The sequence below is a fragment of the Xenopus laevis genome, chromosome 1S (assembly GCF_017654675.1).
Source record: "Xenopus laevis strain J_2021 chromosome 1S, Xenopus_laevis_v10.1, whole genome shotgun sequence".
In the NCBI taxonomy this organism is placed as follows: Eukaryota; Metazoa; Chordata; class Amphibia; order Anura; family Pipidae; genus Xenopus; species Xenopus laevis.
In genome coordinates this window covers 113,422,428-113,440,005 of record NC_054372.1, presented here as the reverse complement: position 1 = coordinate 113,440,005, position 17,578 = coordinate 113,422,428, and the positions used below count along the sequence as shown (strand labels likewise).

Below are 17,578 nucleotides of genomic sequence, written 5' to 3'. Positions count from 1 at the left end.
GTATTGAAACCCAGAAATTCTGCTCAAGATAAGAAATGTATCACCTAATTGTATCAATTTAGAATAGTTTACAAGGTCGGCGACCCCCCTCCCAGAGATGCTTTAGAAGGTGAAAAAAGACAGTTTACACTTCAATATAAGAAAAACAGTGACACATAGAAAATAGAAAGTAATTGGAAAAAGATGTTGTTTCTGGTGATCTATCAGAATACAACTAGTTGTTTGAAGGTGAACAACCCAATATGCAAAGAGGTTCTGACATGTCAGAACGAAGTGGTGCGTAAAATCTTGTACCATATTTTGCTTATGGTTCCTCCTCCAATCAAGACTTAAACTGTTATTAATTTTGGGTTGTTTACATACAGTACATGGCATATGGACTAAATGATGATTACTGCTAACATGAGAGGAAAACATATACCAATAGATTATACACATGCAATATAAGTTCTAAATAAGATTATTATATGCATTCTTTATTGAGTTATTTGCCTTTATGTTTTCAGGTAAGAGTTCACCCAGACCTTTTTGTACTGAGGAGTTACAAAATTCAAAATGTTACTTCTCCTGTGTCACAAATATTAATAGCCACTAGAGGTATGGGATCTGTTATGCTGAAATCGTTATCCAGAAAGCTCAAAATTACAGAAAGGCTGACCCCCATTTTACCAAAATAATCAAATTTTTTATTTCTCAATAATAAAAAACAGTAATAATTAACTCTTATTGTAAGCAAAACCAGCCTATTGGGTTTATTTACAGTTTACACAATTTTCTAATGAACTTAAGGTATGAAGATTCAAATTACAGAAAGATCTGTTATCCAGAAAACCCCAGGCCCCAAGCATTCTGCATAACAAGTTTCATAACTGTATACTTATATAATTAGCTAGCAATCTGTATCAATATTACTTACAGATGCATAATGGATGCCTTAAACAAACCCCAAAAGACCAATGTCTGTTTTGAGATACTAACCGCCACCTACTGTATGTTAAATAATACAGATAACAACACTGACATATAAACCTAAAGTCATATAAAGGCAAAGGCATTACTTTTATACATTTTCCTCTGTGGCATAAGCAAACATGTAAATATGTTTAAAACCATGCTGCACAATTTTCAACTTACACACAGGTAATTATTGATGGCGAATATTTCTGTACAACGAAATTTCAAATGTAAGCTTTCCTTTTCCTTTAAACATCCTGCATATTATATATCAATGTTACTTTATATTAATGGTAGTTCACCTCTACCCTTAATAAAAAAAGACAGAACAGGGCTAACAGCTAAGTCTCATATTTCAAGAAAGTTGTCAAAAGTGTTTATCTGATATAAGCATAACTGCCTCAGGGTTCTTTAATGTATTGGAAACAAAGGTGTGAAAAATTCATGTTTTGTTACTTTATTAGATTTGCACCTGGATACTTTACCGCCAACCATGCACATTTTTTTTTATAATCAGAAACCAGCGATGGGTTTACATGTGCATGTTTTCAGGACAAATTAGTTCACTTAGGAACTGCTGCTTCTGCCTTGTTCTGAAACTTTGGCTAATAATGGCTCAAGAATTGCACACAATAAATTAATAAAGCAGCATGCAATTTGTCACTGTAGATACATTCCTCAAGCTGCCCCAGAGGTAGAGAGAACTTGAGCTCAGGTTTTACTGTGGATAGCAAGTGTGTGTTTGAATGCTGATAAACACTTTGTTGTAACCTTATTTCTGACTCTTTGTTGTTCTAGCCAAGTAGCTTTAGACTAGACAAAAACATTGATTACAGCAGGCAACTAGTAATGATGTTCAAGTGTCAAGAACAACTTTCAGACACCACCAAATATTTACGAGTTAGAAGATATTTCTCAGAAATAATATACAAAACAGATTTGTTCATGGGTTTCATGTAGAGCCTCACTATTTATCTTTGAAGTCAATGTATGAAGTATGAAGTCAATTCCTAGACAAAATGAAATTGATCTTCTAACTGCAAAACGACCCTGGTGCTTATGTCACTTCAAATAAGGCTGCTGCTTCATACAACTCTTTGTAGTATTTACATATAAATGAAACAGGCTACAACTTGTGGAATTACAAGTTATTGTAAGTTTCTAGCAGACCTATAGAGTGGTCATGACACCTTACACTGAAGCTTGTGTGCCAAGTATCTATTTCTCAGAAAGCCCCATCTCCCAAAGGAAAACAAAATCCTTTATTTAATGAAAGGAGTTTTGACTTGGAAAAATGTAAAGTGAGGCAGTGTATTAGAACTATGAACAAGGAAAATTGCTATACTGTACGTTCATCCTTTCTATTTGTGGAATACATTACTAACTTGATTTACTGTTTGACAGCTGATGGAAAATTTACAGCAAAGCAAAAGGTGCTGCTTGAATATTAAAATGATTGTATTGTTTGGACAAGCAAGCTGAACACGCAAACATCAAACATACTGCAACGAAAGCTTTCTTTTAGACCGATACAGATCTTTTTATTTTACATCACGCAAGAAGGGTTCCCAAACTTCATTATATGAAAGGTTAGCTAAAAATCTTGCAATAAATATATTAATCTCAGTTCTCTGATCTAGATTTGAACTGTATAAACGAATAGTGGACAAAATGTACAATAAATAAATAGGAAAGTGGGTGGAGAAAGAGTTCAGTTAGAGCACTGGTTCCCAAATATTGGGGCTTCCTTAGGAGGGACTGAGTAATGTTTGGGGGTCCAAGACAAGGGTCAGTTGGGTTTAAATTGTAAGAAAATTTGCTCTGCTAGATGCTACAAGAAGGTCAATTAGAGTGATATTTAGGCTGTACCCCTATTTCCTAATTATCTCTGTTCTCTGATCTAGATTTGATTTGAACTGTATAAACGAATAGTGGACAAAATGTACAATAAATAAATAGGAAAGTGGGTGGAGAAAGAGTTCAGTTAGAGCACTGGTTCCCAAATATTGGAGCTTCCTTAGGAGGGACTGAGTAATGTTTGGGGGTCCAAGACAAGGGTCAGTTGTGTTTAAATTGTAAGAAAATTTGCTCTGCTAGATGCTACAAGAAGGTCAATTAGAGTGATATTTAGGCTGTACCCCTATTTCCTAATTATCCTTGACCATAATACTTTCTTATATCTGGAACTCTGACCAAGTAGTGTTTATAAGTATATTTCACCCACCCTTTACTAGTACAAGCACTAGGAAATGATGGTATTAAGCCTTCTACAGCTCAATGAGGAAATAGGCACAGCACCTTTATTGACCAGTTACACCAACCTCAGAACCTGACCCAGCTGGAAGTGTTGAAACCTAACAACACAAAGTTCAGGAGCAGAAATGCTAGGTTGGCAACACATGGTTACAAAGAACCCATAGACAATAATCAACCTAGACACATTTTACTACAATGCGCTGATCACTCCTGCACCCGATTAGCTTTCACCTTAGCTAAAACATTCCACATTACACACCCGTGCAAACATTTTACTCTCTTTTGGGGGATTGTAATAAAAGTCAGCAAAGCAATTTGCACAAATAAAATTCAATTTCTCATTTTGCAATGTAGAACTCTTCCTTAAACTGTTATTGCATTGCGAATTTTAATTGCGCATTGCCCACTTTTAAAAAATGCTTGAAGGTGTCGTAATTTTTCGGAGCAAACATAAAAACTTTTTCAGTAAGATGTTTTATTACATTCACTGTGCTCAGGCGCAAAATATAGGTGTATGTGTGCTTCTTATAATTAAAGGTTCAATTCATCACTGATGAATTGGTGTACAATTTAAACACTAATTATCTGCCGAAAAATGCCTTACAACTTATAAAAGAGGCCACTAATTTTCCCATGTCCATTTCTGTGTGGAATAAAATAATGGGTAGTCATTCTGTTCCAGCTTTTTTCTGTTGTGTCCACATCAAACAAAACAAAAATTAGCACTTATTTTTCAACAATTGGTGCATTATATAAAGGGAAAATAAAGTACCAATACTTTTGGCCATAACTGTATGCACGATTCTATTAGATGACAAAGTGCTTAACAACATATAACACACAATAGTACATAGCTTTGAAAAAAAATAAATGCAAGCAGCAGGTAGAATGCATCACTGTGGGACGTGTCGCTTTCTCAAAGAAGGATACTGAACCTTGACTTTAAATGTATTTATTATTTTTATGATTTATTGAAATGAAAGCGTTTACAAACAAATAAAATAAAACTTCAGCAACTTAAATGACTGGTTATAGTACATGGTTGATGCAGGAGAATTTTAGCTTCTCTTACCAACTCCAACACTTCTATCAGTCCATAAAGCTTCTGTTTTGTGATGTCTTTCCTTGCTTTCAATGGGCATAGGGGCAGATTCACTAAAGGGCGAAAATTCGCCAGCGACCGCTTTGTATACATCGCTACACTTCGCCAGGGAAAATTCGCTCAGACAACACTAATTCACTAAAATGCGTAGTTGCGTCCAGGGCGCTGAGCGCTGAGAATATTTTCTAGAGCGTCACTTCGGCAATGCGAGCAAATCCTAGTGCAACTTCGTTAGAGGTCTCCGCTCAGGCTAATTTGCATACGGTGGGAAATTTAAAGTTGAATGGACGTATATGTTGCAGCAAATCTATTACATTACACAAGTCCAGGGAACCTTAATAAAGACAATAGAGTTGTTATATTGCCCTACACATGAGCCCACTGTATAGTTTATGTTCCATATGTTAGAAAATGTATGGGGGAACCCGGTGACCAAAAAATATTTTAAGGACTTTTGCAGGCGATCACTCTGAAATAAGGAAAACATGGCACAGTTTTTTGGACTTAGAAACTTTTTCCACTAAAAAATGTAATGTAAGTAACAGAAGAATGAGGAAGATCTATGTACTCCATTGCATTCTGCCTGGTCTGTGGTGGCGAAGGCAAGTCTGGCTAAAGAGGCAACGTTCAGTAAAATCCGCATCTTAGTGAATTTGCGGAGTAACATCCATTCGTCAGAGCGAAAATTCGCCTGTGCGAAGGAGCGCTAGCGTCTGTCTCTTTCACTAGCGAAGTTACACCTGCGCCCGTTAGTAAATCGGCAAAGTGAAAACGCTGGCGAATCGTTGCAGCATTTAAAGACATTCTTCTATTTAGCCCTGTGAAAAGCCTTTCCCAGTTAATATATTGCAGAAAGGACCTTATACTGCCAAAATTTGCAGTCCCTCAGTGTCAATAATGTTTACAATCACTTGTTTTGGCTTTTTAGTTACAAAATATTATTCTTGATCACACAATCTAGTGTTTATACAGTAAATGAGTCTTGGTGGCTACAAGAGAAGCGCCCTATCATAACTTTCATAATGTCCATCATAAAATGGGTTGCAGTGCTTCCAATAATATTCAACAGACAACTCTTGTCTTTAGCTGAAACATTTCCTAGAAAGTACAGTTTTATCTGCAGCTTGTACAATGTACACGATTTATCAAGCTACTGCTGTTACCTATATTCAGAGATGGGTGGATTTTACATTTATATAGTTTTATCTTCTGTAATTTGGGTTTACAGTGAAATAACACCACAACACTGAGATGGCTCAGATAGCACAAACCCATGACTTGTTAATGTTCAACCTGCTGTAAACGGGAAATGTTTAATACAACTGGTGAGCCTGCATTCACATCATGCTCTATTCAGGTGTGATACAACAATCTTAGGTTATTATAGGTCACTATAATCCAGAAATTACAAAGCTATTTTTGGTGCTGTATAGAATGCCAATGAGAAATATTTTACCATTTATACTATAAAGGCATGCAAAACACAAGACTGTAATGAATTCTCCTATAAACCAAGAATGACAAGCAAAGTCACCAGGAAATAAAAGAACACCAGGGCAAATACATTTACAGCTACATTTACAAATAACCATAAAACCAATGAAATGTTAATTAATAGATATTGGACAGTTGCTAGAATTACACTTGCACACTTTCATTAAGTTTCTTTTACCACTGGAATTACCCCTATCAGCAGGTGGCCATACACGAGCTGATAAAAGCTGCCGAGTCGGCAGCTCGAGAGTCGGGCAGATCTTGATAGGGCAGGGGTAAAAATCTTGTTGGATCGCGGACCGTATCTGTTCGTTGATGCGGTCCTGCGATCCGTCTGCCCGTATTGCTTTTATTATGGTCCGATAGTTGGCGATCGGATAAGCCCAATATCGCCAACCTTGAAGGTGAGAGATGTGTATGGCCACCTTGAGACACAGAATCTGATAACTTATCTGTGAAATAGCTGCTTTCTAGTTGCTTTCCACCTTATATTGCTCCAGGAGTATTGTCATTTACTTAGCAAAAGTCAAGCTTTTTCCCCTCATAGGAAATGGCACAATTGCAGGTATTTTGTCACCCAAAAGTTTTATAGCAGCACAATCATAAAACAATATGTACGAATTGCTTCTCATGTATTTCAAGAGTAATTGCCTGGAATTGCAGGGGTGTCTAGAAAAACTGTTGCTACAAAGCCCATTAAAGCTGGCTGTACACATAAAGACTGGCTTGTTTGGTGGGGTAAGATTTCTGCCAAAATGAGCCCCCACCCCTGTGCTGGTCCCCAGACTGTAATGTGTGTCTATGTTTGTCAATCAGACCAGGACCAACACAGTCTGATTCAATCTTTCACCAACAGGATTTTCCAATATGACCAACAGATATCAGGCTGGTTTTCAACCAGATACTCTCTATATATTAGCCCATGTATAATCAACTTACACTATTATACTCCTGTACCCAAATAGGAGAAAGTATTAACTAGTGGATGTGTTTTATTACAATATCTGCATTCATCAAGATGTTAAGATGACATATCTAGTAAAATCTAGTAAATCTAGTAAAATCAATATACACTTAATTAACACTAAAGAATACACAATCAGATTTTCTTGTGTTTTCTTTCATCACCTAAACAAGTAACCAATGTTCTATAATGTTCTTACATTCTTTCATAGACATAGAATACTATATATTTGATCATTTTAGTTGTAGAAGGTTACTACCTGCATTCCAAACCTGACAAAGGCATAGTTAAACTCCCCTAAAACTTTGAAGCACAGATGGTCACAATAAAAGGTGTAAGCTTCCTGCCAGCATGTTATACAGATTGTGTTACAATAAAATATCCGCCATGTGGCAACCCTATCTACAATCTATATTTTAACAGTCAGTTCTGTATCCTGCCTTGTAGAACCGAGAAGCAATTTAGTGAATGTGAATGATGTATTTTTGGAAGTTCAGCTGGTGTTAAATATGAAGAATGAATGAAAAAATTGTGTTGCATTTTCTATGAATTTCAGCTGGCACAACTTTTTTTTTTTTAACTGGGATGTAAGTAATAAATCGAAGGCCTCCTGCATGGCTACTATATATATATATATATATATATCTCTCTCTCTATCTCTATCTCTATCTATCTATCTAGATATATATATATATATATATATATATATATATATATATATATATATATATATATATATATATATACACACACACATATACATACATGCAGCTGGAAGTCTGGTTGCATATTACTTTGGTAATACTGTTAAAACTCATTGAGTTGGTCACTTATACAGCCACACTAGATGGCTGAAATCGAAAGGGAAGCAACTTTTAAGGTGTTGTGTAAATCTCCATTTTATTTGCATTAAGTTAGAACGTCTGATAGCACATGAAATTGTGAAGAGGAGGTTGCTTGGGCAGGGGCACTCAAACTTTACATCCATTGAGTGTGATTAGCTACTTTTCACTTGCATCAGAACTGCAGCACACCACAACCTTTGCAGCACCGGTGCCACTGGAAATTCTTGGTTACACAGCAACTCCAGGTCAAAGACTGACCATGCTTTATCCTCAAGTCTGTCCTGTCACAGACAAAGGAATTGCATATCATCTATGAGGTGTTTGCATAGTCAAAATCATGAGGAAGAGGGTTCCGCCTCTTTGTTGTTTTAAGTATAATAAATATACCAACTGAAACGTTCTACAATAAAGAGCAGTTCTGACTACTCATGCAATGAGGGCTTTCTCATAAGGGAAGCTGACAACCATTATTATCGTGTTCTCTCTGAGAATATCTGTGCAATAAATAGGCAGCAGCAGCTGTATCAGGGTTAAATATGTTTCCATGTAACAATTATCCATCCAAGCATGAATTATCCTCAAGGGGTTATGGTAATGTTCAACTGGAATATTTAGAAATACACAAGTGAGTAATAGCAGTGTGTATACATTGTGTAATCACAGGTAGAGACAGAGGGATGTTTCTAAGCAATAATGGATGTCTTGCAAAGACTCAAGGCAGCAAAAAGGTTCTGTCACCGACAGGCAGCCATCAATACATGCCATGGGTCAAAGGCTGCCTGTCAGTGACATTTTTGCTGCTACAACAGGAGCTGTAGTTCAGAGGCTGCTAGGAAGCTCTTGTTGTTTAATCCCGCCTTCCACTAGCCAATAAGATTGAGAGTTGTAGATGAATGTGCACATCCACAGGTTGGACAGCCTTTATGCTATGTGAGAATCAGTCGTGGCTGTGTGCGAGTGTCAGCCCTGACTGAGTATCACGAAGCATCAGCGCAAAAGCATTGCTTAGGAACCAGAAGAGTTCATTTCAAAATGAAGGAGCGCTGCTCGCATTCCAGGAGGTTATTTGAAGCAGGAGATATCAGGCTCGTAACCCTCTCCCGCTGTGTCCAGCTTCCCCTGATAGAGCTCACTTCAGCCTTACTATATTACCTACAGTAAGTACTCCTATATCCCTAAGCATGTGCACAAAGCAGCCCCTGCATCGCCACTCAGGACCGCCATCAGAAATCACAGGGCCCTATACGACACAATTTCCTGGGCCCCCTGGGCTGCACCCACAGCAAGCCCCACCTACAGGTCCTCCCTCCCAACTCCACAGGTCCGCCCCCCACCACACAGTAAAAAAACAAAAAAATATTGGTGGCTAGGGTTCCAACATGTGAATAAAAAATAAAAAAGATATTGGTGGTCAGGGCCCCATAAAAAAAACATTTGTGGCCAGGGCCCCCCCATTAAAAATTATTGGTGACTAGGACCCCACATGAGAAAAAAAATTGGTGGCCAGGGCCCCCCTCCCACACATTATAAGAAAATTGGTGGCCAGGGCCCCTTAAACATTCATGCCTTCCCGAAGCCAGCAGCTCTCAGAAAGATGTGGGGACCGGCTAATTAAGTAAGTGTGGCGTGGCCGGGGCCCCCTTATACAACCAGGGCTGCCATCAGGGGGGGACTGGGGGGACACTTGTCCTGGGCCCGGTGCTTTTTGGGTTTTGGGGGGGCCCGGAGGCTGTACTTACTCTGGCAGGGCCCCTGCTGCTGTTCGAGAGCCGCACAATCTGGTATGAAGGGCGGTGCTGTACTGCCTGCATGACGATTTCCCCGCCCTTCCTTGGCTTCCCCTCCAAGCTATCCAATCCCTGTCCGGTTCTATGAATGGTGTAGAAGCAGGGGAGGGGAAAGAAACATTCAGACACAACGGGTGCGGCTCCGTCCTCGCCACCTGATTGTGTCAGCCTGCAGCGCGTGTGGCTCCAGTACGGGAGCTGTGAGGGGTATGTGCGAAAGAGTGTGTGTAGGAGGGCCTCCCCAATGTCTCCCCCAGCCAGTGCTTGTGCCCGCAGTCGGGGCTGTCATGAGTCAGTATCTCGGGCTTTGTTTCACTGATGTCGCTATGGATGTATGATTTACATCGTTTTGTAGAGGTCAGGAAAGTCTTTCCAGCCTTACTGTGTATATTTAGACAGGGCTTTGCCTGGTGTTAAAAAGTGTATATTGTGAATGGGTTCACACACAGTGTGGAACAATAGGCACATTGAAGAGACATGTACAGTATTGAGAGACAGCAGCGACACTGCGACTAATCTGCCCTCAATAAAGCTGAAATCATTATTCTAAGCCCCTATCTGCAGAAAAAAATCATTCAGGAATTCAAACTTCTTGTTTTCCTTTTTTTTTTCTTTAAAATCTTTTCTACATTCCAATGGAGATCTGGACTCAGGGGCAGAGCACTCATTATCCATAGAAACAATCACATATTCCAATCACATTGGGAGACATATAGTATCATGGGTCAAAGCATAGTACGATACGTGCTCATCGGCCTCAGTTGTGATCAGATCAGGGATCGCTTGTAAAGTCTCACTGACAGCAACTTCTACTGATACAAACAGACTGCCTGCAGCTTCCCCTCCTGTTTTTATTGTACAGGTATAGCATCCCTCATCCGGAAACCCGATATCCAGAAAGCTCCGAATTACAGAATGTCTGTCTCCCATAGACTCCATTTTATACAAATAATCCAAATTTTTAAAAATGATTTCCTTTTTCTCTGTAATAATAAAACAGTAGCTTGTACTTGATCCCAACTAAGATATAATTAATCCTTATTGGAAGCAAAACCAGCCTATTGGGTTTATTTAATGTTTAAATGAATTTCTAGTAGACTTAAGGCATGAAGATCCAAATTATGGAAAGATCCGTTATCTGGAAAACCCCAAGTCCTGAGCATTCTGGATAACAGGTCTCATACCTATACTGCATGGCACTAGAATTCAGCTACAGATCAGGGGGGGGGGTTCAGCTAATGTCCAACTGTAACCCCTTCACTACTGGGAGATTTTGTCAAAGCTAATAATATAACAAAATAAAAATTATTTTTGTAGCTTGAAGCAATACTTTATAGGCTCCTGCCACCTATGTTTTGTTTTTAAAAAAATTCTCTCTGGCCCCAATTATTTTTTACACTTGTAAGGGGGGCCCTGGCGCCAATGTTTTTTTTTAACTTATAGGGGGGCCCTGGTCACCAATTATTTTTAACTTGTACGGGCCCTGACCACCAATTTTTTAAAAAAACTTTTATGAGGGGCCCTGGCACCAGTTTTTTTTAACTTATAAGGGGGCCCTGACCATCAATAGTTTTGATAACGTGTGGGGGGGTGTTAACGTTTTTAGCACTGATGTCTGTGTTTTTCCTTTAAGTGTGGTGTGAAATGGGCAGGATCCGGGATGGGCGGAGCCTAAGGTCCCCCAAAAATGTTGTTGTACGGCCGTGATTTCTAATGTCGGCCCTGTATACAACTCTACCCCCTGTCCCCCCCTGATGGCTGCCCTGTCGCCACTCACACGTTAATCGCGTTCCTTAGTTTAACCCCTCAGTTTAACCCCTCATAAGTAATTACAAGGCACTGGGAACTAAATCTCCCTCCTCTCGCATAAATTGCACCTTCTATCCGCTAAGAGAGCGCCATGCCCGCTATTCGGCTACTAGCGCCTCTTACTCCGCTCGCCAACCCACTGACAGCCCTGGGCATGCAGAAAAGCTTCTCAGTTACATTTGTAAATGTACCTCATTCGCGTCGGTTCCATCGCTTACAAACGCCATGCTTTTCCCCTTTCCTATTAAGGCGCAACGCAACCGTATACTTTTCTTCTGGCTGGACCTCACAACCAAAGCTCAGTCCTGGTTTTGCGGAGAAGATGCCCCAGTCACTGTACCACTCGGTACATCCACTTCTCTTCCCTCCTCACTCCATTATATATGAGGAGAGCGCTGTCTCCCGCACCCAGGGACACACCTTCTCATTAAATATTCAAATTAGGGCTGCTCCCTGCTGTGCTCGGGTTTTTAGCTGTCTGTCTCTCTCTGCTACGCTCAAGTTCAGTCTTATATAAGTTGTATTTATTTGTCCTGTGCGTAAAATGGAAAGGTGCACCTTGTGTTGGTCTACTATCCACAGAGACCCTCAAAGGGGACCAAAAAACAAAGATTTAGCACATGTGACTAGAGATCAAGGAATAGGATGAGTTGGTGAAGCAGAAAACATGAATTCACAAGCTGGAGAATATATTAGAGCTATAAATCTCAATCAGAATACCTCCCAACATTTTGGAAATAAAAAGAGGGACAAAAAAGTTGGCGTGCCACGCGCAGCAAATTTTTTTGTTGACCATGCCCATGTTTGTGGCCACACCCCTTAATTACCGTGTTCATTTTACACAATTTGCCAGGTTATGAAAGTTTGAACATATTTCTGTGGTTTTACAGTTTTGCTAATGAAGGTGAATGCCCTTTAAGTTGAGTCTAAAGGTGGCCATAAACTCAAAGATCCTATCGTACAAAACGAGGATTCGTACGATTTTCGGACCGTGTGTGGAGAGTCCCAACATTTTTCATCCGGCAAAGTTTGGACGATCCGACAGGTTTGATTTTGTCCCGACCAATCCCGCCAGAGCCCATTGCGCTCTCATCGTAATCTGATCGTTCGGCTATAGGGTTGAACGTTCAGATTACCCCCGATATAGAAATGCCCGTTAGTGGCATATTGGGGAAAGATCGGCTCGTTTTGCAATGTCGCCAAACGAGCGGATCTTTTCGTCTATGGCCACCTTAACATTTCCCAAGGGACCTGTTATATTATATTGTTACAATTACTTATTTGCTTATCTCAAAATTGTTACAAAAGTATCTTATCTTCAGCTGTGGCTGTGCTGGGCTCTCTGCCAAAAGCCAATTACGTTAGAAGCTTTGTTTCTTTTTCTGGCTGTTCAGTGCAGAGAAAAGCAGGACTTTCCAGTACAAACAAAGGGCTGCAGGTTGACCTGTCAAAAGAGGGACTGTCCCTCTAAAAACAGGACAGTTGGGAGGTATGTATCAGACGGCCTTTTCAAAAATTGCAAAGTGCAGGTGTGGAAAAGTTTGGGGCTAGGGTTTTCCGGATAACAGATTTTCCTTAATTTCAATCACCATAACTCAAAGTGCACCTGCTGGGCAAAATATTCCCAACCAAAGGTGCAGGATAATAGAGCCTGCACTCTGTTGGTGGTAACAGTAGTGCGAGTGTCCTATCGCTGGCAGGGGGCATTTAAAAAAAAAAACTACTGTTAACACAAACTGGAGTGAAGGCTCTATTAGCCCGCACCTTTGGTTGAGGATAATATGGTTGCCCAACAACATGAAATAAACCCAATAGGATTTTACTGGCATCAATACAGACTTAAGCTGGCCATACACTCAGGGTTGGACTGTGCCGGCTGGACACATTTGGAAAAAACTTGGTGAGCCCCAGACCTCATGGGTTCTGCCAACCCAAGCCCACACCACCTGAACTCTGTTAACCATTCCTCGCCTCCTCTGCCCCGATGACAGTTATCAGTCTGATTCTTTCTCCTTAATGGGACCAACAGCAAGATAATTTGGCCCCTAAACTTAGAAACAAGACATTTTTTATAAACATATGTTGCTACTGCTTATCGGTCCTGCAGGGCTCCCTATCGTTCCTGCCCCAGCAGTTGCTGTGTCTGTTTCCTCTGCAGTTATTGTTGCTTTTCCGTAAAATGATTTATGAGTTTGTATTATAGTAGATGTGGATAGGGCCACCATCGGGGGGGGGGGGTCAAGTGTCCCGGGCCCAGGCATGAAGGGGGACCCGCAGTGCTGCAGTTTTGAAAAGAGCCGGGCTCCCCTTGAGAGCGACGAAGCCGTGCGTGCGGCCATCCTGAACAGCTGAAATGTGGAAGTGCCAAAGGACCAAAGCCATGAAAACAGCCAAAGCCGAACCCCCGAAGCGGCGAAAAGACCCGAAGTCACGAAAACAGACGAAATTGAAGTCCTGAAGGGGGACCCTGCCACCAATGTTTTTTCTTTAAAAAAATTTTGGGGCCCCAATTTTTTTTAACTTGTAAGGGGGGCCCTGGTGCCAATGTTTTTTTTTTAAACTTATAAGGGGGCCCTGACAATCAATAGCTTTTTATAACTTGTGTGTGGGGGGGTTACTTTTTTAGCTCTGATTTCTGTGTGGTCTTTGGGCGGGATGGAGTGGGGCTTGGGTGGAGTGGGCGGGATCTGGGTTGGGGCTTGGGCGCTAGTGTGGGCAGGGCCCAGGGGGCTCTGAAAATTTTGTTGTACAGGGCTCCATGATTTCTAATGGCGGCCCTGGATGTGGATAAAACTACATCCAACAAGTTCAACCTAGCAAAATCTACCTACCTGCTGGTTGATGGTTTGAGTAGCACACATAAGGGGTGTGGCCAAAAGTTTTGGTACTGCACTCCTCTGTCAATGAGCAACCCTATATAAATAACTTGTACAGAGGTCTCAAAGTTTCTGATGGTGGGCATGGGTATTACTAACACTGTTTATCCCACAGGTCTGTCAACAATGGAGGGGCTGCGCCCTGTTGCCAGATTCATTTAGCGATACAAGACCCCAGGCAGTGCCAGTCTCACAGCAGAGCTGTTATGTATAGGGATCTCTGCAAAGCTGGGAATTGTATTCCTCACATCCCACCCTGTTGAGGAGTTTCTTTGTCTGCAACTTCACATGCCATATATTGTCAAATAAAGAAAAAGACTCTGGTGTAACTTTTATAGCCTGCTTCAGAACTACAACATTTGAGACAGCCAGAAATTGACATGCACATCTAAGGTAGACTATTCCTTAGAACCTTCATTCAAGGCTGTAACCTATGCGAGTACCAGTACTGGCCATAGTGCATCATTCATGAGGGAAAATCTTACTACCTTTTGCACAGGCCCTGCTTGATGCCATGGAACATGAACTCAGAGACTGTGTGCCTAGGAACTTTCCGACATATCCTGCAGTTGTTTATTACCTGTTTCAGGGATGTGTGGTGCCTTATAAACTGTGTTAAGGACGTTTTATAGTTATCCAGGAATCACCTCATTCTGAGGAAGGAAAGGATGTCTAGCCATCCTTTCCTCATTTTGTGTTTGTCTAAAGATTACGTTTGGGCCAGAAAACGCCATACCCTTACCATAAGTCCCTTTCTCCCCATCCACCTCCCCTCCCCTTTGTAGCTTTATTTTTGTATAGAATATTTTGTTTTTGAAATACGTTGCAAAAAGTCTTGTATTTTGTATATTTTATAAATAGTAAAGTATATATTTTTAATTAAAAAAAAACTCTCAGCCTTTTGGCTAAGATCAGTTGTAGTATCTGTTCTTATAATTTGTGGGTAAGACGCCCTCTTCTACTGGCCAGACAGATATACATTGATCCTGTAGCCAGAAGGCCTAAAGCACATAAGCCTGAGATACTAAGTTCCACAGGCCTTGCATATCTGGGGTGTCTAAATCCTCTAGTGGGGTGCCTGAATTATCTAGAGGTGTCTGACCCAAAGTTACCTGTAGGACACAGTGCAGATTTGTATCTTTACACTTCTTTGCTAAACTTATTTTTTAGCCAGGCAGGCAAATCTTTATCATTTTGGCCCATTGGCTGGCATTTGCACTGCATACCTTTTGGCTTAGGGGCAAACGGGGGCTCACTAGCAATGCAGAGAAGGAAAACCTTTTCATAAGGAGAACCTGTTTTGAGCACCCTTGCTTTTTTTGAATTTGGGCAGATTTATTTTGCACTTGGTTGATGAAACATACGTTTTTTTTTTATTTAAAAAAGAAAAAAGAAAAAGAGAATTCCTTTGTTTAATCCTCTGGCCCACTCATTCAACCACTGTTATAACACAGTCTGCTGCTCCATATAATTTTCACCTGAATTAATTTTAACCCCACAGATAAAAGGGTCCACAAACCCCCAGAAATTACTTCATATAAATACAGAGTTTGGCAGACATGGCCTATGTCACATATAGTATAGCCAGATCCAATTCCAGGAAAATACATTTTCTAATTCTTCTACTTCAATTCATTCCAGATTTTCCAATAGAATCCAGTTTTGTTTTCACATGATAAACCACGTGATACGATTTTCTCTTCATACTAAATCTGGCCCATATGAAAGCAATCCAATGCATACTGAATTATATTTCCAATAGTAAATATATAGTATTTAATGGCATTTTCACATGAACATACATAAACTACAAGATAAGCTTTTCTCCTGACATCGAATCTGACCCATAAGTAGGTAATTCTGCAAACAGTGCAGAATTAATTCTGATAATGATGTTTATTATGTTTTATCTTAGTAACAAAGTCTTGTGGGAGATAAGATATAAAGTGCAAGCTTCGAGGTAATTTTAAGAAATTTCATATAAACTGCTACCTTTAACAAAGCTTTACAGTTTGGAGAAGTAAAAATGATATGCAGAAAGTCCCATTTGTGGAAAGTGGAATACAGGAATAAAGCCACAGACATCACAAGGTTTAGCAATACCATCAGATAATGCATGTCAAAAAATACATCATGTTAAGAATTTTACGCCTGCCTAGTGCTTATTAAGAGGAATTAAGATCTCACAGTCATAATTCAGTTTTTAAAGGCTAAACCCAAACCATCTTTATAATTTAAATCAGAATCAATACCATTGCTTACTTGCGTATGTATTAAGTGCTCTGTATGAAGGGGCTAAATTGTCATATTACACAAACAAGTGCCCAAAACTGGTTCTTTTTAAATGGATGGCCTACCTAGACCCAATTTAATTAAGTGGCATTAATTTCCAACAAATGGGATTCCAAACAATAAGCCATGCATTTTTCAATGAACAAGGAATGCCATGCCTCCTATATACTGTATCTAGCACCACAATTGGATTGGTGCGCAATCATATCTTTTCTTTTTCAGATCAGAGAACAGATAAGGCAACATTGTATCTGCTAATGCAATACCAACTTGCTGTATAATGATAGTCACAAATATCTTAAAATAATAATTGGGGCAAAAGGATAACCCTTTACTCAAATAGTCAATTGACCCTGTTCAAATCTTGTTCTCAGTCTGAGCTCCAGCAGTTTCTTACTCTGTCTTTCCATTAGCTGATGTTTATCATTAACTCTCTCTCCTTCTGCTTCATCCCTGATTTTAAAGTGAAAATTGTGAGACATATGGGGGAATGTAATATAGGTTGGAAAAATCATTTGAAATTAATTTGCAATGTCAATAAATGCTTTAAATTTTGCTTTTGCAAACACTTTGCAAACCCTTTACCATACACGCCACAGTATAGTTTGGTAGTGTATGTAATAAAACTTCTTAATGAAAAAGTTGTTACGTTTGCTCCAAAATTTACACCACCTTCAAGCACATCTTAAAAGTTTTCTACATGCAATTAAGATTCGCAATGCAATAAGACTAATGAAAAATATTACATTGTGACATGCACATTTTTATTCTTATTTGTGTGCACATTTGTTCTCTTAGCGTATTTTATTACATTTCCCCCAAAATGACCATAGTGTTTTTTTATCACATAATTTCTGGGAGTTGGTGAAAGTGAATTGGATTTTTAAGATAATACATTTAATTTTAAACTGTTTCATATAGGCTATTTAATAAATTTTTTCTATGCATTTAATTTTGTTATGAATTCAGGATTATGAATTGGAAGTTATTCTTTGTATATGATCAGTCTAGGTATATGAATTCTAATGACTAATAATTAGTACAAGCAGAGGTGATACTCTATTTGCTACAGTTACTGTAAATTATATCATGGGGCAGATTTACATATGGTCGAATATTGAGGGTTCATTAACCCTCGATATTCGACTGCCGAATATAAATCCTTCGACTTCGAATATCGAAGTCAAAGGATTTACGCA

At 39.6% G+C, this 17,578-nt stretch overlaps 1 protein-coding gene across 2 annotated transcripts in view; it reads right to left on the bottom strand.

The window, feature by feature from the left end:
• Positions 1-11,592, bottom strand: part of ttc39b.S (tetratricopeptide repeat domain 39B S homeolog) — a 45,653-nt gene extending 34,061 nt beyond the window's left edge. The window contains exon 1 of one of the 2 annotated variants that reach the window (XM_041580111.1): positions 11,403-11,592. In XM_041580111.1, the coding sequence (XP_041436045.1) occupies positions 11,403-11,438 (36 nt within the window). In that variant the 5' untranslated portion in view covers positions 11,439-11,592. Of the gene's footprint in view, positions 1-9,354; positions 9,988-11,402 lie in introns of those variants that run through there. The other variant, XM_041580110.1, reaches the window with a different exon arrangement.
• Between the last annotated feature and the right edge of the window lie 5,986 nt (positions 11,593-17,578).